General features: G+C 44.4%; 1 protein-coding gene across 1 annotated transcript in view; it reads left to right on the plus strand.

The window, feature by feature from the left end:
• tmem115 (transmembrane protein 115) overlaps positions 1-3,325 on the plus strand; it is a 20,212-nt gene extending 16,887 nt beyond the window's left edge. The window contains exon 3 of the mRNA XM_084333911.1: positions 1,857-3,325. Within this exon, the coding sequence (XP_084190037.1) occupies positions 1,857-2,163 (307 nt within the window). The 3' untranslated portion in view covers positions 2,164-3,325. The remainder of the gene's footprint in view (positions 1-1,856) is intronic.
• The last annotated feature ends 17,797 nt before the right edge of the window (positions 3,326-21,122 follow it).

Genomic DNA, 21,122 nt, shown 5'->3' on the forward strand with positions numbered 1-21,122 from the left:
GAAGGAGGGGGCAAATCACACGCACATATTCTGGGGATGTCAGAAGCTGAAGGGGTATTGGGAGGAGATAGGGGAGGCAATGATCAGAATATTAGGATACGGATTACCACAAACGGGACTGGTGCTTTACTTAGGGGACCTGACACACGAGGGAATACAGGGGGGGGACAAATATTTAATAAAGATAATGTTGATATCGGACAGAAAAGCAATAACGAGACTGTGGTACAAGGAAGACCCACCGACAATAGCACAATGGGTAGGAATAGTAGAGGAGATACAGGATATGGAGAGGATAACGCACATGCTGAGGCTACAGGAAGAGAAATTTGGGGAAAGATGGGTAAAGTGGGAGGATTATAAAGGGAACGAAAACGACATCACAGAGGAAGAACCAAATGCAACACAAGAGGGCGAAGGGTAAAGGAGGAAAGAAGTTCAAGGAGGGTCTCTGAACCCATGTCACACACTTTTGCTTTAGTTAGTATTTTCTAATTTTTTTTGGGGTATTACAATTGTTTTATGTTTTTGTACTTTATTATTTATGTCTGTTTAACAGTGTTGTATTAATATTCAGGGATGATGTGGTTTGTATATGGGTGAATCAAAAGGCAAAGAGAAATGTAATAAAAAAAAAAAAAAAGGACGAAGGATAGGGGAAGAAAGAAGTTCAAGGAGGGTCTCTGGACCCATATCACACATGTATGCCTTAGTCAGTATTTAATATTTTTGAGTAGGTATTATATTTTTATACCTGTTTAAGGGAGGTACACAATCAGTCTTTGTATTAAGTACCTGGAAAACAACTGTAGTGGAACCAGACAACTAACCATGCTACCCATGTAACCATTTATGTGCACTGCATTCTTTATTATTGTGTTGTTAGTTTCATTTTTCTGTAAGTGTTGTTTGTCTGTAAGTGTTAATAAAAATGTAAGTTAAAAAAAAAAAAAAAAAAAGCGCCAAAAGATAGAAAAGAAACTAGCAGAGCCAGAACTGTTCAACTCCCCTGGAGCCACAGCCAGCAGAGAAGCCGGTTTACTTTCGCTTTCAAACCAGCTGCAGCCTGAGAACTGGAGTGTGAGGGGATGTAATACTAAAGATGGCGGCAACGACAAAGAATTGCTGCAAAATAAACATAAATATGTTGTTTAAAAAAAAATATATATAATAATAATATATATTTTTTTATATATATTAAAAAAAATTATCGATATTTTTTATTGTTATCGATATCGTTATCGCGATATCATTTTTGGCCATATCGCCCAGCCCTATTCTAACCTCTCTGTCATCTCCCCCCTTGTCCGTCCTATTATTCTATCTCTCCGTCTCTATCCTTCCTCTCTTTCATTCCTTTCTACATCATCTCTCCCTCTTTCCTCTCTCTCTCTCCCTCCTTCCTCTCTCCCTTCTTCCTTCCCTCTCTCCCTTCTTCCCTCGTTCTCCCTCCTTCCTCTCTTCCTTCTTCCCCTCCCCCCCTCCCTTCTTCCTCTCTCCCTTCTTACCTCCCCTCTTTCCTCTCTCCCTCCTTCCTCTCCCTTCTTCCTTCCCTCCCTCTCCCTTCTTCCTCTCTCCCCTCTTCCTCCTTCCCCCTCTCTCCCTTCTTCCTCTATCTCCCTTCTTCCCTCTCTCTCCCTCCTTCCTCTTTCTCCCTTCTTCCCTCCCTCCTCACCTGTCTCTCTCCCTCCTTCCCTTCCCCTCTCTCCCTCCTTCCCTTCTTCCCTCCCTCCTTCCCCCTTTCGCCCTTCTTCCTCCCCCCTCTCTCCCTCCTTCTCTCCCTCTCCCTCCCTCCTTCTCTCCCTCTCCCTGCTTCCCTCCTTCTCTACCTTCTTCCCTCCCTCTATCCCTCCCAGACAACTGGCCCTGAAGGCTCTGAACGAGCGTCTGAAGCGGGTGGAGGACCAGTCGGCCTGGCCCAGCATGGACGATGAGGAGGACGATGAGGAGGACGAGGTGAGGACTGACACCCAACCGCTCCTCCCCCTACCCTCCTCCTCCACGCCAAAGCCGGCAGGGGGCACCGTCGGCGGCGCCTCCCTGTCTTCCGCCTCCTCCTCCTCGGCCTCGCAGAGCGGAGCACAGTCGACGGGCGGAGGAGGAGGAGCGCAGCACCCGGAGTCCAGCATCATCAGCTTCGAGGACGCTGCGTCTAGATCCTAACACTCGAACACACGCCGACATGCGCTCTGAGTCACTCACCAGTTCACCGGTACATTCAATGTCATCGACTAGTGTACCGATTCATCTATTCCTAGTCACTGACTAGGTCAGCACACACACACACACACACACATATATCAGTATCTTTGAGGATTTCATACACGTGCACGCACAGGTGTACACACACACACACGTCCTACTCGCTTAAGCTCATAGCGATAGAAACTGTATTTATCTCTAACGTGGTCAAAACCCTTCAGTGTGTTTGGACATCGTTGGACACATCACCCCCCCCCCCCCCCCCCTCTCTTTCTTCTCGTTCCCTGCATATGGCTGACTGTCCTCCAGGATGGCTGAACTCCATGTCTGTATCTTAATCTCTCTCTCTCTCTCTCTCTCTCTCTCTCTCGCTCTCTCTCTCTCTCTCTCTCTCTCTCTCTCTCTCCCCCCTCCTCTCTCTCTCTCTCTCTCTCTCCCTCTCTCTCCCTCTGAATAAACTGAACAATGGGTGTATGATATTCTTTTTTGTAAATCCTCTTTCTCCAGCCACAGACTTTCGATTGCCTGCTGCAAACAAATCACACCTGTTTATGACAGAGTCTTGTGACCTCTTTTCCCCCTGTGTGTGTGTGTGTGTGTGTGCGCACGTGTGTGAGTGTGTGTTCTTTTGCCTTCGGAAATGGAACGGGAATGAAAAGACTTTCGCTCCAAAGCGCCTGGGTTTTAGTTTTTAGTAGCGCTAAAACGATGCTCCACCAAGTGAGGAGTGAGAGAGAGAGAGAGAGAGAGAGAGGGAGGACGCTGCGGACAGAGGCGACCGGTTAACCGTTAGCTCTAAACGAGAAGCGGGTGTGAAACGGACCGCGCTTGAACTCGCCCCTTAACAGAACCCAACCACCGGATTTTAAAGACAGAACCACCGGGTCTGAGATTACAAGACCTTTTCCAAGTGTCAAAGATGAAACGAAAGATTCCCCAATCATCTGAACCTGTTCTGTGATCTGTGATGGACTGGAGTGGAATGCTGCTTGTTGCTCTGTCGCTGTTCCGGAGTCTTTGATCAGGCGGGGCGTTTTTTTTAAGTCACTAAATGGAGAAAAAAATGCTTGTTTTAGCCTCTGGTCATTAGCATAGATGTTCCACGTGCAAATGTTTCCGTGGGGGGGGGGGGGGGGGGGGTTGGGGGGGTTATAGTCTAACACACACAGATATGCGGATGATGATGATGATGATCATAATGAGGTTGTGGCATTTTCTTGTTCCCGGTTTATGAGTGATTATTAACGTTTAGCTTTTGCTCAGAGTTTTTTTTTTTCAGGGGGTATTTTCGAGGTTAATTCTAACTCTAGCTGTGGCCCCATCCTGTACCCTTCTCCTTGAAGTGCCTGCTTATTCGTGTCCCCTAGTAAAAAGAAAACTGGACTAAATGTGATAAATGGTTTAGCCCTTTCATGTGTGGTTTTTCTTTTCAATGTTCTCTCGGAATCCTACCTTGGAATTCCAGAACTCCATAGCTTTCAGTGACCATTAGCCTTTGTAAATCTTTTCAGTTTACGCAAAGCACCTTACTGTACCGTGTGAGTGCATGTCGTTCTATTGCGGTCGGCCCCACAGAGGAGAATGATCATGTGTTTATCATGTGAAGGGTGGTGGGGTAAATTCCTTCATGCTCGCATCAGAATTGGCCCTTTTCCACAAGCCTTTGAACCATGAGCATGAACCGGAGAGTGAAATATCGCATACCTCATGGAGAAGGGTCTGGAGCTCGTGTTGGACGTACAGATTCTGTGCTGCTTTTCATATTGTATTTCCAGACATTGCGCCTCACTTATCAAGGAAAACATACACCAAATAACGTGTACAGAGAGCTTTTTAAATACCATATCCACGTATCGTTTAGCCAAAATGTGAGCGTTGTATTTTGTGCCGCTGATTCCAAATGTTTAAGATATAACATTTCATTTTGAATGGATTTTTAACATTCAAAATCGCGGCACAAAATACATCCCTGGTGATTTTTAAAACGACAGCCACGCTAGGTGAGTAACAACCACCTCGGGATTTAAAACGGTTTGCATTTCAAGCTAACATTTCTAAAACATGTTTTTTAAGTTTTCAGCTCTAGCTAAATCCTGTTCAGCTGAGACTGCTTCTGATCCCCTTGCGCATGTTGACCTAACCCTCTCCATCGCGGCTATTGAGTGTTTTCATCAAATTTCAACGTTTTACACATACAGACTATTATATATCGATAATTGAGGTCCATTGTGTGGATTTGGTATCTAAGCCCGTTCAGATTCTGCGTTATCTCCCGATGGGCCACAGTGCGAGTGGAGCTCGACACACAGTGCACATGTGCAAGGCACCATCATATTTGGCCTGGCTGTATAAAAACTGTCGACAGAACACTTACATTGTTTGAAAAGTTTGTTTTCAGTGTTGAGCAGTTACTCAATACTGGCCACCATTGAGCGTTCGCGCCATTATAAAAAGTTATGTTTGATCCGTTTTCAGGCATGTCTATTTCTCCAGTCAGCTGCAGGATATTTCCTTATTCCCCTACCTGCACATTTGATATCCCGCTCATGAATCTCCCAAGTGACCTAAAACTAAGAGGTAATGGCTATTTATGGGCCTTGATAGACTTCGGCGTGAGTTATTCCTTGTGTTTTGTCCTAAAGTTGTAATTTATGAACAAACACTGTCTAATCCCTGCTTATTCACGGAGTTGTTTTCCCCCAAAAGTGGCGCGGCGTGATCAAAGTAGAGATGCGGTGATCAAGATTCAGTCCGGATGACGTATCGCTGGTCTGATGAAGGCCATCCTTCTACACTTTCCTCTAATCTCTTGGTACTGAAACAGAGCCCAGTCCCATACAATACATGAGATCAGCTCCTGGGCATCCAGTGAGCCACGGTGACGTACAGTACGCCGTCGCTGTGGGTGTTAGACTCTACATTTTATTTTCAAAGCATCTCACGGACCACTCAGCTCTACCTCATTAGACATCAAGAAGCCAAACCACCCCTTCAGGCAGTGGTGGCCTAGTGGTTGGAGAAGGTCTGGGGGGAAGTGAACCAATAATTACCTCCCCTCCCTCAATACCCACCGTTGAAGTGCCCTTGAGCAAGGCACTTGCGTAACCCGACTGCTTCTCAGGCGCACGTTTGCCCACCGCTCATAAATGGTTAGGATGGGTTGATACACATTGTTGGTACATGTGAAAATCCACTTGGCAATAAAGAGATGCTATTCTACTCTATTATCACCAGCAGGATCCTCCTTTGAGGTGCTTTGTGGAAACAAAAATACCATTATAGCTTGAATCCTGGTGTCCTGACTGAACTCTCACAGACATGGCTAACCCCTCCGTAACCCAGATTAAATATAGCCTTTACGCATTTCTTAGTTTCAACTCTTGGAGAAAGAGCGACGTGGAGACCGTAATCACAGCCAGTCACGATAAAGGGCCTTGCACAGAATATTTGTGTAGTTCTCCGTCTTCCAACATGGCTGCCTGTAACATATCAGCCATTGTTGTCTACCTGGCAATGGAAGAGACGACGGTTGCTATGCGTTGATTTATGAGAAATGTATCAACAAAAATGTAATAAATCGCTGTCTTATTACTGGATCTTTTAAATGATTCACAGTGGAATAGTAATCTTGTGCTTTTCCAGGGTTCTACCTACTCTAGAAAATTTGGCATTTCCTTTCAAAAGTCGTTACGGTTACAGGCAGCCATGTTGGAAGAGAAGGAAGGAACTCCACAAACATTCCGTGCGAGGCCTCTATCGGGGACGCAACATGCGTAGTGCACTTCTGTGACATATCTGGCCCAGTGGGAGACCGCCCGGGTACATTCCTGTTTGCACCACTGCATCGCATTACCCTGAAGTCCTGAGCTTGCTGCGAGAACACAGTCTCTCCGGCAGGGTGGAAAGTCTGAACTCCAGACGTGTGGATTCGGCCCATAGCCAATAAAGGCTCCCGTTAGAAGGGGAAATCATAGCCATATTAGAGGTGATGGAAGGGTGTCTGGGACTGGGTGTGTCTTCCTCCTTTCCCTTCTCTCTGTTCCTTCTGGTTATTTCAGTTCTGAAATGGCTCGCTCTGGTGTTTTATTTGTTGTTGTTTTGGGGGGGGGGGGGGGGGTGCAAGCAGTGGCTTTATTTGAGTGTTTTTATTTATTGGGTATATGAATGTGTGTATTTACATGAATGAGTGCGGGGAAAAACGTGGGGCAGCGTGTTCTAAAGAATTGTATTGTCCAACGTTGCTCACTTGGTCTTATCCCAAAGGGACTGACGGCTGAGCTGCAGTCAACCGTTCATCTTGAGAGTTCGTACACCGTGCTGCTGTACCTGCTGTTGCTTACTAAAACGTACACTGTAGAAGGAATCCTCAAAAGGAAGAAGTACCAATAAGATGATGGCAAGTGATTTATGGACGTGGGTCCAGGCATATAGCTGGTATTAAAACGTACAATGTTCCAGGTTTGCATAACGATCAAAATGCTTATTAAATGGTAGACGGTATGATCTTTCAGATATAACCGGTTTTAGACTGAAGTTTGAGACCGTTCATCGCACAGCAGATGCTTCTCCTTTTCCTGAGGAACCTGCTCTCTCCTCTGTGCTCGTCTCTCCCCTTCGTGCCCCATTCTGTTTGGTCTCTCCAAATGTTGCACTCTTGTCCTTTTTATTTTATTTGATCACATACTGTATTTATGAATAATGTGTACAGTTTGTGTGAATGAACTGGAAACGTTGGTAGTAGTGATGATGATGATGATGATGATGATGAAGAGAATGAATGAATTACGTCAATGCTGTTCAGAGTCATAACATTACAGTGACTTAGAAACTACACACACTGACCAAACTCTCGTATCCGTGGTCGTGCTCTAAGTCACCTTCATTGTAGTCAGGCCAGAGATTCTACACATTGTCCCAAGATTATTTCCTGTTCTAATGTTTGCTTGTTCCTGTTGCAATGTTTACTAATACAAATAGCTGACAGAAAATGAACTCTGGGCCCAAGCTGTTTCCCTAGCAACAGAATTCTACTGAAACCTCTATCACATCATGAAGTGTGATGGATTTTGAGTTTACCTCCTATTTGGTTGATTGATGCGGAACTAGAAATCTGGCTAAAAGCTGAAATGAAGGTGACCTGGAACCAAGCCAATAGCCCAGCCTCCACCACAGCACCAAGCGCAGTGAGCCATGGCCTACTCTAGCAATGCACAACTGTGAAATTCTTTTCATGATTTCTTGTTTTTATCATATTACCATCTGGGGGTTAATCCAGGAAGCAGGGTTACACAATCGAACGGCATATATATTTGTCTTTCAACATCCACATTTCTGTTCATATTCGCAATCGCCAATATGAACGACTGACATTCCATAACGTAATATTAAAGTTTTTTTTTTTTTACAGATTTTTTATTCAAAATGTTGACAGTTATCTGGCTAACTTGAGTAATCCTGGTTCCTGCTTCTGGGGCTCTACTGTCAAATCAACTAAACTGATTTCAAGTTCTGGGTTTGAGCCTGGTTGAGACGGCCCTGACAAGCCTCTGTTGGCCTAGCTGTGGATCAGTGGTGACTAACTGATAACTTTTGGTATAGTTCTGTTCATTCTGTTGCTGAAGATGGTAAATTCACAAAATGTTTATAGTTTTCACTACTTTGATTTGTCTGATCGCCCAATATTTGCACCAACAAATCTTGTTCACACTAATGAGTCTCTTCTCTCTCTGTCTCTTCTTTCTCTTGTTCCCTCTCTCTTCTTTCTCTTTTTCCTCTCTCTCTCTTCTTTATATTTTCTCTCTCTCTCTCTTGCTCGCTCTCTCCCTCACTCCCCCCTGTGGTTGTTGCACAGACTCTTCTGTTATAGGTTGCAGATATATTTCTTTATCTATATGAAATAAAAGACGATTGTATAAAATATGCTTTGAAGTGTTTGTTGTTATGGAAACACTACAAAATACAATAAAGCAAGAGTTCCTACACGGGTCTGGAACAAGGAAACTATAAGAGAAGGAAGGGTCATCATGTCACTGTGTAGCGTGTGATCGCACAATGGTGCCAAGTCTGAAAATGTTCAGTTAGGCCGACATTGAGTTGAATGGGATCAGCCATCTCCTCGTTTATGTCATTTAAACAGGTTATTACCTCGGATGTCAGAATCAACAGCAATGTGTTGGATTGTTAACTAGCTAATGTTTGATATATCAGTTGATGTATATTTCCTCAAATAGCTGGTATAGCCTGCTTCTCCATGCATCTCCCATAGGCTTCAATACTAGAACTGGCACCAAGCAGAGCATAGAACTGGTGTTGGTGCTGGTGTTCTGACATAATGACTCTTGGTCTGGAAAAAGTATGGAAAATGGGGACCCCCCCTATAAAGCCCTGCAGCGCCCCTGTCTGTCCACCTCTAGGTCCCCATGCCAGGTGTAAATTACCCCAGGTGCTGCTGCTGGATGATACAGAGCGGGTCATTAAAGGGACACGCCAACATTTTAGGAAATTAGCTTACTGTCTTCTCCAGAGAGAGACAAGAAAATAGATACCAGTTTCCTCTCTGTGCGTTCAGTAGAAGGCTATCTGGCTGCATGTTAGCCTAGCTTAGCACAATGAATGGAAGCGGACAGTGCCGGTTAGCCTTCGGGAGAGGTGTGAGTTGGACAATGCCTAGGCTAACAAACCATGTCGGCTTCCATTCATTGTGCTAAGCTAGGCTAACGTGCAGCCAGATAGCTTTCTACTGAACGTACAGAGAGGAAACTGGTATCTATTTTCTTGTCTCTCTCTGGAGAAGACGGTAAGCTAATTTCCCCAAATGTTGGCATGTTCCTTTAAGGTTTATACATTCTACCGTGCGGAATATACGTTTCTCCCCATTAGTCTTTATTTTATTTTTATTTGTTTTTTGTCTGCTTGTTAAGTCGTCGAGTTTCAACTACTGTCGACTTTCTGCGATGTCGGTGGTGGAAACCAGATCCATGAGCGCTCCAGCCAGCAAACTGCCACCGGGTCTGGCCGCGCCATCGCCCGGTGTCGGTGAGATAAGCGAAGCTGTGCTCTCGGTCATGACCAAGCTCCATGCAGAATCTGAGACACGCTTCGCTGAAACACAAAGAAAAGTGCTGGCGGATTTTTGTGATAACCTTCATCGAGAGATATCAGAGGAAATAAGGTTGGCGGTCGTCCCGTTGAAAGACAAGATGGAGTCGCTGCACGTTATCTCCTCGGCTAATGCTAACGAACTAGCCGCGCTAACGACGGAGGTCTCATTACAGGGCGAGAATATGGCGGATCTGGAGTCCTCCCTGCTGGCTAGGCAGGCTGAAGTTGCTAAACTACAGTCGGTAATTGTGGAAATACAGTCCCGGGAGAGACGCTACAACATCAGGATTGTTGGAGTACCGGAGGGCAACGGGGAAGGCCGTCTCTCTGAGACCATGCCGGAATTGCTGCAAGAAATACTGGGGAATGATGTCCTCCCCACCCCTCCCGTATGTGAGTCGGCCTACAGAGCGGGCAGGACCACTCCTGGAGTGAACAAGGAGCCGAGGCCCATCATTGTCAAGCTGAACAGGCTTCAGCAGAGGGAACTCATCATGCGGTCGGCTCGTGCCAGAAGGGGTAATCTAAGGCTTGGCGATCACAAAGTGGCCATTTTCGAAGACTTTACGCCGGAGGTTCAAGCACAGAGAGGCGAATACAAAGTGGTCTTGTCCAGGCTATGGAAACTAGGCCTGAGGCCCACGCTATTCGCTCCCGCGAAATTATCTGTGTTGGATAAGGACGATGGTCGGCGTTCATTTTGGTCGTTGACTAAAGCGAAGGAATATCTCGAGGGGATACCCGAGACTGTAGCTTGATATCTATGTCGGGTGAGTGACTTGACGATGTGGGCCTGAATACATTGATAGGGCCGACTATTCACAAATACTTGCTGTCATGCCCAGACATGCTAACTGTCCACTGCCCATCCAACTAGCGGGGCTTCCCAATGACTTCTGTTACTTGCTAATGCTGACCTCATGGTCATACTTGTGTATCGCCTCTATGAAAGCTAGCGAGCTAGCTGAACAATGTACATAACAGACTCTAACGTGCTATCCGGATTCATCACTAGCTTACGCGCTAGCCTCGGGCTAGCTAGCGGGCTGCGTCTATCGTCTGCGCCGAGACATTCGAGACCCGTTAATATTTACGTACTTTGGTTGTTGTTGCTGTTTAAGTGTCATCGGTTCGCACAATTCAACGGTGATCGGGTCCTTAACTAACTTCTTGTATGCTTTTATTTTTATATCCAGGCTGTTTTGAGCTTTGGGCTCCGGTAGGAGAAGATCGGTTGAATATATATATATACAATATATGATAACAGGTTGTGTCAGGTATTGCTTATTACCATCCCCGGGTTAATGAATGTGTTTAATTCTATTCTTACATAGGTTATGTCATTCCAGCCGTTGTGCCTGATCAGAGGGGCTGTTACAGGTGTGCACTTTGACCATAACCCCCTTTTTTCCCTTTCTTATTATTGTCGTTGTTTAAATGACATCTGTTTGCGCAATTTACCTGTGATCCGATCCTGCCTTAGACTATCTGCTGGTATGCTTTAATTTAATTTTGTTTTGAATTTCCCTTTATCTATTTGTGCTATAACATTGCGACGTTGATTCGCAGACTCGGAAATAGATGGTTGCAGGGTTGATGTTGAGTTATTATATAATAATGGCTATTTTTTCCATTATAGTTATCTCATGTTAGGGCCAAGGCTCACGGTGGTTTTCGACCGATATCTTTATTGAATTAAATTTTTATTATTATTTGTGTTTATTGGACTAATGGGGGTTTAATCAGGGGTTTATCTAGAGGGGGGTCGGAGTGGAGAGCGTCTTATTGGATCCATGACTCCAGTGGGAAATGATAGGAAGATGACCATCCTTAGTGGATGGGGCATAGGGAGGGGATTGGAGAGCGGGTATAGGAGGGTTTATAATAGGACGGGTGGGTTAGGGTTTAGAGTAGAAGGAGGGGGGGTTGTAACTGGGGTGGTATTTTTATGTGTTTTATGTACTGTTGTCTTATATGTGTGTAATTGTTCCTCCTCTGAACTCCTGGGATTGACCGTCTGGGCCCGCCTGGATCAGCGCCTCTGTACTCAGCCTGGCTGCACTGGTATGTTCTCTACGCATTTAGTCAAACTCGACCATGGCTAAATTTAATATTTTAATTTGGAACACGGGGGGTCTTAACACCCCACACAAGCGTGCCAGTGTCCTTTGGTTATTGAAGAGAAGAAATATTGACATTGCTCTTCTTAGTGAGACGCATTTATTGGTGGGTGATGTGTCAAGGCTAGCAAATCGACAATATCACGTTATCTCCTCATCCTCAGCCGACGATAAGACGAAAGGAGTCGTCATAGTTACAAGACGTAACCTTGATATCAAAGTCCTGGATGTGTGGTCGGACACGGAGGGAAGGATTACTATAGCAAAAGTTTAGTTCTCTCATAGGAAGATGGCAATAATAGCATTGTATGCCCCTAACACATTTGATTCAGCGTTCTATAATACAATCACGAAGAATATGTTGGAACTTACTGGATACGCTCTCATTGTGGGTGGCGATTTTAATGCGTGCTGGGATGCGGAGATGGATAGGTCCGGGTCCTCTGAAACAAGCAACCAAAAACGGTCCTCTAAGGCCCTCAGGATGTGGGCCCAGGACACTGGGCTCGCAGACCTATGGCGCTTATCCAATCCCACCCTCAAGGATTACTCTCACCTGTCTGCCAGACACAAAACCTTCTCTCGAATAGACTATGCATTCGCATCCCCTAATTTGTTTGATAGTTTCGACGTCTCATTGGTTCCCCTGGCTCTCTCGGACCACAAGGGGATTTTCCTTGTGGCAACCTTTGGCAGGCTCTCCACGAGAGCTCCCAGGTGGCGTTTTAACTCAACCTTATTAAAGAACGATGATTTCTGCTCTGAGTTCAGGAGTAAACTAGCTGAATTCTTGCAGATCAATGTTGGCACGGTCGATGACCCCAGGGTCCTATGGAACGCATTGAAAGGATTTATCAGGGGTCATGTCACACTTTTCGCCTCCAACTTACGTAAATCCCGGTCAAAAAAACTAGAAGGACTGGAAACATTATATGCGGATCTATACGCATCTTTGCAAACTAACTATAGTGAACGACTAAACACACAACGTAAGATAGTCAAGAAGGAAATAAACTCCATACTTAAACAACAGTCTGAGTTCTTGATACATAGGACAAGGCAAAATTACTACTTTCACGGCTCCAGGCCTAGCCATCTATTGGCAATGAAAATACGCTCGAATGATCATTTCTCGGATATCCCCTCGATCAAGACGCGACAGGGTACAATCACTACTGATTCGAAAAAGATCAACGACACTTTTAAAGTTTTACTCACAGTTATATAGCTCAGAGGTTAATCTCGACGACTCTAAATTTGAATCGTTCATTGGCGGGCTTGAGATACCCCACATTTCTGAGGAAGAGGCTAAGGAACTGGGGAAACCGATCACCCTTATGGAACTAAGGGAGATGATTGCTGAAATGCAGAGGGGTAAGGCACCAGGCTGGGATGGTATTCCACCCGAGGTGTATTTAGCTTTCTGGGACCAACTGGGCCCATTGATGCTCGATATGATCAATTACGCTATCGAACAAGGGGAGTTCTCAAGAGATGTCAACATGGTGCTGATTTCTTTACTTCTCAAGAAGGACAAAGATCCCAATGATTGTGGTAGCTATAGGCCCTTGAGTCTTCTCGGGGCCGATTTAAAAGTGTTTGCCAAGGTGCTGGCCCGCCGCCTGCAGAGATTTATGACGGTATTGGTACACTGCGATCAAACTGGTTTTATCCCGGGGCACCTGGCTGCAGATAATCTTAGGAGGCTGTTGCATGTAGTTGATAACGGTAAAGACAATACAGCTCTGTGCACTGTTCTGTCTTTGGATGCCATGAAGGCGTTTGACAGACTAGAATGGTCATACCTGTGGAAGGTACTTGAGGTCATGGGTCTTGGAAAGAATTTTATTCATATGATTAAAGTCCTGTATGCCTCGCCGTCGGCAATGATACTGACGGGCAAAAACTGTTCCACACTTTTCCCAGTCTCCAGATCTTCTAGACAGGGTTGTCCTCTGAGCCCGGTACTATTCGCGCTTTCCCTCGAACCATTGGCCCAATTTATTAGGCAATCAGAGGACATCGTCCCCATAATGATCAATAATACACCACACAAAATTGCTCTCTATGCGGATGACCTACTAATTTTTATGGATGACCCTTCCCGGTCGGCCACAAAATTATTGGGAATAATCGACGACTTTGGTAAATTGTCAGGCTTTGGAACAAATCAGCCTGCCTACCTCTTAATGAGCTGGCCAAGGCGGTGCGACTACCAGCTGATATCCCCATAGTGGAACATTTTAAATACTTAGGTATAGAGATATTCCCCACGCTGAGTCAAACTACTAAGTACAACTTCACGGGTACTTATGATAAAATACGCCAGGATCTAGACAGATGGTCATCCCTTCCTAACTCCTTACAAGCCCGAGCTTCCATAATCAAAATGAACGTTCTGCCTAGGATACATTTTGTTAGCTCAATGCTCCCCCTGCCCCCTCCAATAGACCACTGGCGCAAGGTACAATCGATGGTATCTAAGTTTATCTGGAATAACAAACGCCCGAGAATCAAAAGAGCTACTACTCAACGTAGGAAACAAGATGGGGGCCTCGCAATCCCTGATTTTAAGCTTTATTTCTGGTCCTTCTCACTGAGACCTCTGATGTGCTGGCTAGACCCTGTAGATGCTGTATCTTGGTGCTCCTTAGAAGCGGCGGCGGTCTCACCGCTAAGATTGCAGTCTGTCTACCACTGTCTCTATTTCGAAATGCCGGCTGAGGTATGGACCGATCATAACTCACGTGATCCAAACGTGGCGTAATGTACAGAGGTTGTGTGGGGTTAAATGCCCATGGCACCTGGACTCTCCAATTTTTAATAACCAGCAATTACTTGTTGGGCACAACATTTACATTTACATTTAGTCATTTAGCTGACGCTTTTATCCAAAGCGACTTACAAGTTCTGTACGACAAGCCATCAGGAAGAGCACAACTCTATCAGCTGAGTAACAATGTTCATCAAAGTGTTGAGTGCTACAGTGTAGGTTAGTTTATTAGGACAAGTGCATGACAGTATGGTTAGTTAGGGTTAGATTTTTTTTTTCTTTTTTTTTTTTTATTCAGATAATGGTTGAAGAAGTGAATCTTTAGTCGACGGCGAAAGATTGGACGTGTTTCGGCTGTCCTAACTGGGGTGGGTAGTTCATTCCACCATTGTGGGGCAAGGACTGAGAATAGGCGACTTCTCTTTGATGACCCTCCCGGAGCTTGGATAGGAGTAGGTCTGAGGCGGCCAGAAGATGCAGAGCGTAGGGGTCTTGAGGGTGTGTAGTTAGAGACCATTGACCGGAGGTAGGCGGGAGCAGTTCCCTTTGCCGCACGGTATGCTAGGTCAAGGGCCTTGAAGCGGATTCGTGCAGCAATGGGGAGCCAGTGCAGGTCCCTAAGAAGTGGAGTGACATGGGCCGACTTCGGTAGGTTTGAGATCAGGCGGGCCGCTGCGTTCTGAATGAGTTGAAGAGGCTTAGTGGCAGTGGCCGGGAGGCCAGCGAGCAGTGCGTTGCAGTAGTCGAGGCGGGAGATGACTGTTGATTGGACGAGGAGTTGGGTGGCTTCTTTTGTCAGGAAGGGGCGTATCCTTCTGACGTTGCTCAGGAGGAATCGGCAGGTTCTGGTTGTCGCTGCGATGTGAGCAGAGAAGTTCAACTGGTCGTCGAGGACAACACCAAGGTTCTTGGCGGTCGGGGACGCGGTCACAGCTGCATTCTCGACTGTTAATGCAGGTTAATATTCCTCAATGGCAAAGGAGGGGAGTTCATACTCTGGAGGATATTTATGATAAGAACGGCCTCCGTGCGTTTCAGGACTTAAGAGAATTTTATGATCTTCCCGGCGAGTCCTTCTTTCTTTACCTTCAACTAAGGTCAGCGCTGAGGGCGCATGGCGTGCCGTGGGCTCAAGCTTTGCACCCACACCCCTTCCTCAGGCTCATAGTGGACAGGACGACCTCCAGAGGGTTTGTCTCAGACTTTTATACGCTCTTAATTCAATCCACGTATAAAAATGTATCATTGGATACAATCTGGCGTGTGGATATCCCGGAGTTGGACCCCGAGTTTGACTGGGATGATGTTTGGGCAAATGTGGCATTATCTTCCCGCAACCCCAATCACCAGCAAATTAATTTTAATTATATTCATAGGACCTATCTTACACCTATAGGAAGCTATTTGCTATGGGACTGATAACCGACTCTGTGCACTTTGTGCTCTCAAAAGGCCACTGGCACTTATATGCATATGTATTGGGATTGCCCACCAGTGGCCCGCTTCTGGAGGTCAATAGCGGACAAACTTTCTGATCTGTGTGGCTTAACTATCCCATTCACAGCTGTTGTGCTACTCCTGAACGATATAACAACACTACCCGCGTCCGTACAACTGAAAAGGGTTGTCCTAGCGGGCGTCACAGCGGCGAAGAAGCTAATAGCAATGAGATGGAAGGAGCCGGAGAAGCTCACAGTGATTAACTGGTCCCTAACACTGTTGGATGTGATTTATCTTGAGATATCCACGGCGCGGGTGATTGGGGTAGGGCAGGCTGGGATTGACCTGTGGTTCGCAGCAGCTGAGAAGGTCAGGACCGCCGTGTGCGGCTGAGCGGGGTTGGGGTGCTTGTTCGGGGGAGTCCGGCGGTCTCATGGGAGGGGGAGGAGGAAATGTCTTGTCTGTCTTGTCTTTTGTTATGTCCTGAATTTAACTGGGGATTTATTGGGGGGCAGCTATTTATGAATGTATAATTATGATGAATGTTGTGTGTATGTGTGCGTGCTGCCCCGGTGTCAGTGACAGACCCACTCTGTCACAGTGTGTGTGTGTGTGTGTGTGTGTGTGTGTGTGTGTGTGTGCGTGTGCGCGTGTGTGTGTGAACAAAAATATTGACCAAAAACAAATTTGATACTGGGTGAAAATTATCTTTTAAAACTAGTATTAGTCACTGTTTGTGGGTGTGTGTGCGTGCGTGTACAACCCATTGCTTGATGTCAGGAAATCAACTGGAGATGATAAACTGGATCCCTTTCTCCTCAGATTAACTTTAATTTCAGAACAATAACACATGTATTGAATCTCTCTTTGTTAATGAGGATAGTCCCTATTGCCTGGAAAATGGCCCATGAAACGCCTTTGCATAAAGGTGGAGATAGAAGCGATCTAAATAACTATAATAATAATAATAATGCAGGACTTTGGAGAAGTCTTTATTTGGCATGCAATGACACATATGCGATGGGCGGCACACACATAGGAACACACACACATGCAATTGTTGGGTCGCCGATGCGATTGAGTCTCTGCACTTGACCCATCCCGTCGTCCTTCCCCCCAATGGCACTCGGGACCGCGCTCCGGGGACCAAGCCAAGTGCTCCTGCCTGTCTTCGTCAGGGGCGCGACAGCATTAGCGATCTGTTGTGCATGTTTTTCCATTGGGTTTCTCTTATCGGGGGAAACCCTTGCGAGCACGGGGAGAACATGCAAACTCCACACAGAAAGGCCTGGGAGATACCCCACCTGGGTACCTGGCAACGTGGAAACCTGGTCCCCAAGCGGGAATCGAACCCTGGACCTAGACCATCTATTGGGTTTTAGTGAAAAGCACAATTTCAGCCACTACGTTAGCTATAAATGACATAGTATCTGCCCCTGACAAAAGAAAACATTGTGCTGCCCTGTTTGTAGATCTGCCGAAGGCATTCGACACAGTTGACCATTCTCTTCTTTTGCAAAGATTACGTTTGTTGGCTTTGATACAAATGATTGCAGTTGGTTCAAAAGCTACTTATCTAAGAGACTTCAATGTGTAAAATCAGGGATTGCCCAGTCAGAGTTTCTACATATTACAAAAGGTGTCCCACAGGGATCAATCCTGGGCCCTGTCTTATTTACCATCTATATCAATAATCTTTGAGCAATTGCAGAGTTAATCTTTATGTGGATGACACTATTGTCTATTGTAACACTCTTTTAAGGATTTGCAAGATGAACTTATTAGTCTCAAACTGGTACTTAATGCTAGTGAAACAAAAAGATATACAGACTACAGTATGTTGTTTTCTACAACCAGAAATATAGTTTACAGTGACTTGCATATACTGTACCTACTGTGAATGGGTCTGATATTAAAAAGTCTCCGAATATATACCTTGGTATTTGGCTTGACAAAATATTTACATTTGAATATCATGTCGGCATACTTGCCGGTAAACTGTGGCAAAAGATTGGCTTTTTATGTAGGAATAGAGCCAGATTCCCAATGATTAACAGAATGAGTGTTGTTGAAGCAGTTTTCAGGTCTATGTTGGACTATGGAGATGTAATCTAGAGACATGCGGCGGCTTCCACTCGTATGTTCTTAGATTATGTATATCATTCAGCAATTATATTTATCACCGGTGATGGTTATGATACTTAACATTGTGACCTGTACAGTAGAGTTGGGTGGTCCTCCCTTATGGAGAGGCAAGAGTTGCATTGGCAACTGTTTCTATATGAAGCCATAATTGGAGATTGCCCAAATGATCTCACTTTGCTATTGGAGTGGACATGTGTACCCTATGGTACACGGTCCAATGATTGGCTTACAAGTCTGAACTTAACTGAACTTACGACATCTGCTTTTACCTTCTGTGCTCCTGACACGTGGAACATCATACAATAAACTCTAAAACTGAATATTTTGGTATCCTTTGGTCAGTTTAAATCCTTCATCACCAACCATACCACCATAACCTGCAATTGTTTTAATCGATTGTACGTACTCTGTTATTATACTCAAAGTCGTTGAAAATGAGGGCTTGCCCACAATGAATTCTCGAGTTGAAACAAAGATTGATAATTTATTCATTCATTGGTACAATGGGTACAAAATATACAAATTAGTACTACTGAGTGTAGTGCTAATCAGATGTATTTACACAGTTGTAGTATAATAAATGACTACTACTGGCCAGCAGCGTAACTAGTAAGAGTAGGATATGTACAGATATAGATATAGTAAAGGATGGTGTGCAGGTAAGTACAGGCAGGTGAGGATAGGTATGGAGTGAGAATAAATATATATGGTATATACAGCATTATTGTACATGCTATCATACAGAGCTATGGGTTATATGCAGGTGTACAAGCAAGTATATAGAGGGGTTATATGCAGGTATATTCAGACAAATAAGGGTATATGCAGTAAATATAAAGATATAAATGTAAATATGCTGTATATACAGCACTGTTGTACATGCTACCATACAGAGTATATGGGTAGACAGTGAAAGCAGTAGGTAAGTATAAATTTAGTATAGGCAACAGAGTCGTACAGTATGGGTAACAGAGCCTAGGGCGTAGAGTGTAGGCAATGGAGTCAGAGTAAGAGTAATGTATGCATACATGTACCATATCAATACAGGAGTCAAAGAGTTTCACCTTCGGTCCCTGACCACCTTGATGCCCTCTATTTTATTATCAAGATTGGATCATTGGAGAGAAGCTATTTCAATGATTTTCTATATTTGTTATGTTTAACCTAAATTGACCACTGGGTGGAGCCATAAGTACAGGCATAGACCTACAGATGAGCAGTCGTTCACATGTGTCTGATTAGACTGAAGGGTGGTACAGTCCACAATAAAATGGCAATTGTACAATTAAGATTACAATACAGCCATATATGAAGACATACACTGATTGATTGAAAATTGTATTAACAGATTGCAGAATGGGTACAATACAGTACAGCTCAATACACACAATTGTTAAGGGGATGCAGACCAGAGAAAGACTTTCGTCTTGTTTACATCAGGGTCCCCCATTTTCAATTAATCATAACATATATGACATACATGACATACCGATAGACAGTACTGCTACATCTATACATTTATGACATACCAGATTTACAAATAGAGTACTGTTTGTGATACAAAAATAGTCTAAAAAAGAGAGTATATACATTTGACGAAGAAACTGTACATTGGAGGAGGCTACTGTACACATATAGTTGTTTAGATTTAAAATACTAATTGACATTTTGTATTGGTTGAAATTATTCAGAGCAGATATATACCTGGTTAGAAATATAACACCCTCCTCTCCAGTGCTTGACGAAGTACACAGTTCCTTAGTTTAAAACCCAAATATTTACATTACGATGTAAACAGACCTTTTACACAGTTCTAAACTCATATTTGCCTGTTATAGTGTTAGGCCTGGTATCAAGAGCCTCATTAATCAACCAGAGAATGAAGACATGTAGGTCTACCCATTCCTATATCCAGGGCCGGACTGGGGAAATAATTCATACCGGGAGATATAGCGCGAAATATAGCCCTAGTCAGGCCACTTTTTAAGCGGGGGTCCCCCACCCGGAACATTTGAGTTACAAAGACTTAATTTCCTTCATTCTTGTGAATTTTTGTACATGTGAATCACAAACCAATGAGTAATCAAAGTATGAGCTCACTGACATTAACTAGACTAGATGTTTTTGAGGAAATTAGAAAGGGAACAACAACTTAACCCTTGTGTCTGATCAGATTCTTATTTTTTTTTTGATAACTTTGCAGCGATTATGTTTGTAGCCAATATATGTGGCAAAGGTGTGTAATCTTTAAATTATCTTGAAATTCTTTTCACTTTCTCTTTCATAAATTGTTTATTCAACTTCAGCCCTGATCATAACCACCACATTGTTTTTTGTAATGTCACTCCCACTTTTCTGAAAAGAGTTGTCTATTTCATTTTTAAATCTGACATTACAAAAAAACTAAAAATGGTTATGATCAGGGCTGAAGTTGAATAAAAGATTTATGGAAAAGAAAGTGGGAAATTATTTCAACATATAATATTTTTATGGCGTTTTTCAATTTAGTCCCCTAAATAATAACACTTTACTTTTCAGACACAAGGGTTAAATTATTGATTTGTTTCTTGGCAGATTTAACATTGGGCTTTTGACAGGGGAGATGATGATGCATTGCATGGTAACATTAGCTAGCTAACGACTTCAAGCTGGAAATGGTAACAACAGATGAGGTACTCAAAAAACTGAGCGCCCTCCAACCTAACAAGGCCACTGGCCATGACAAAATCCCCTCCAAATTCCTCAGAGACTCAGCAGCCGCCATCACCAGTCAAAACACACATAATAAACCTCTCCATACGGGGACACGTCCCCAAGGACTTCAAAATTGCGAGGGTGACCCCTCTGCAAAAAAAGGGCAGCAAATTAGACCCAGGCAACTACCGCCCTATTTCTATTCTTACCTCCATCTCGAAAGTCATGGAAAAAATTGTCTACGAACAGGTCGAAAAGTACCTAGCGGAAAAAAATCCAATCTACGAATTCCAATCTGGCTTCAGAACATCCCACTCCACTGACACATGCCTTCTCTATTTGAACAACCACATCAAACAAGAGGTGGATGCGGGCAAATACTGCGGCATGGTCATGCTGGACCTACAAAAGGCCTTCGACACTGTCAATCACTCCATTCTGATTGACAAGCTAAAAGCAATTGGTTTTGATAGTCTATCAGTGAGCTGGATGCAATCCTACCTTGAGGGGAGGGAACAGATGGTGGAGGTAAACGGTACCCTATCCCCCCCCCCCCCCTCCCAGTGAGCTGTGGTGTTCCACAAGGAAGCATACTAGGACCGCTACTGTTCCTAATTTATGCAAATGACATGTAGTCAGCTTGTGAC

Source organism: Notolepis coatsorum, assembly GCF_963971535.1.
Source record: "Notolepis coatsorum genome assembly, chromosome: 17".
Lineage (NCBI taxonomy): Eukaryota > Metazoa > Chordata > Actinopteri > Aulopiformes > Paralepididae > Notolepis > Notolepis coatsorum.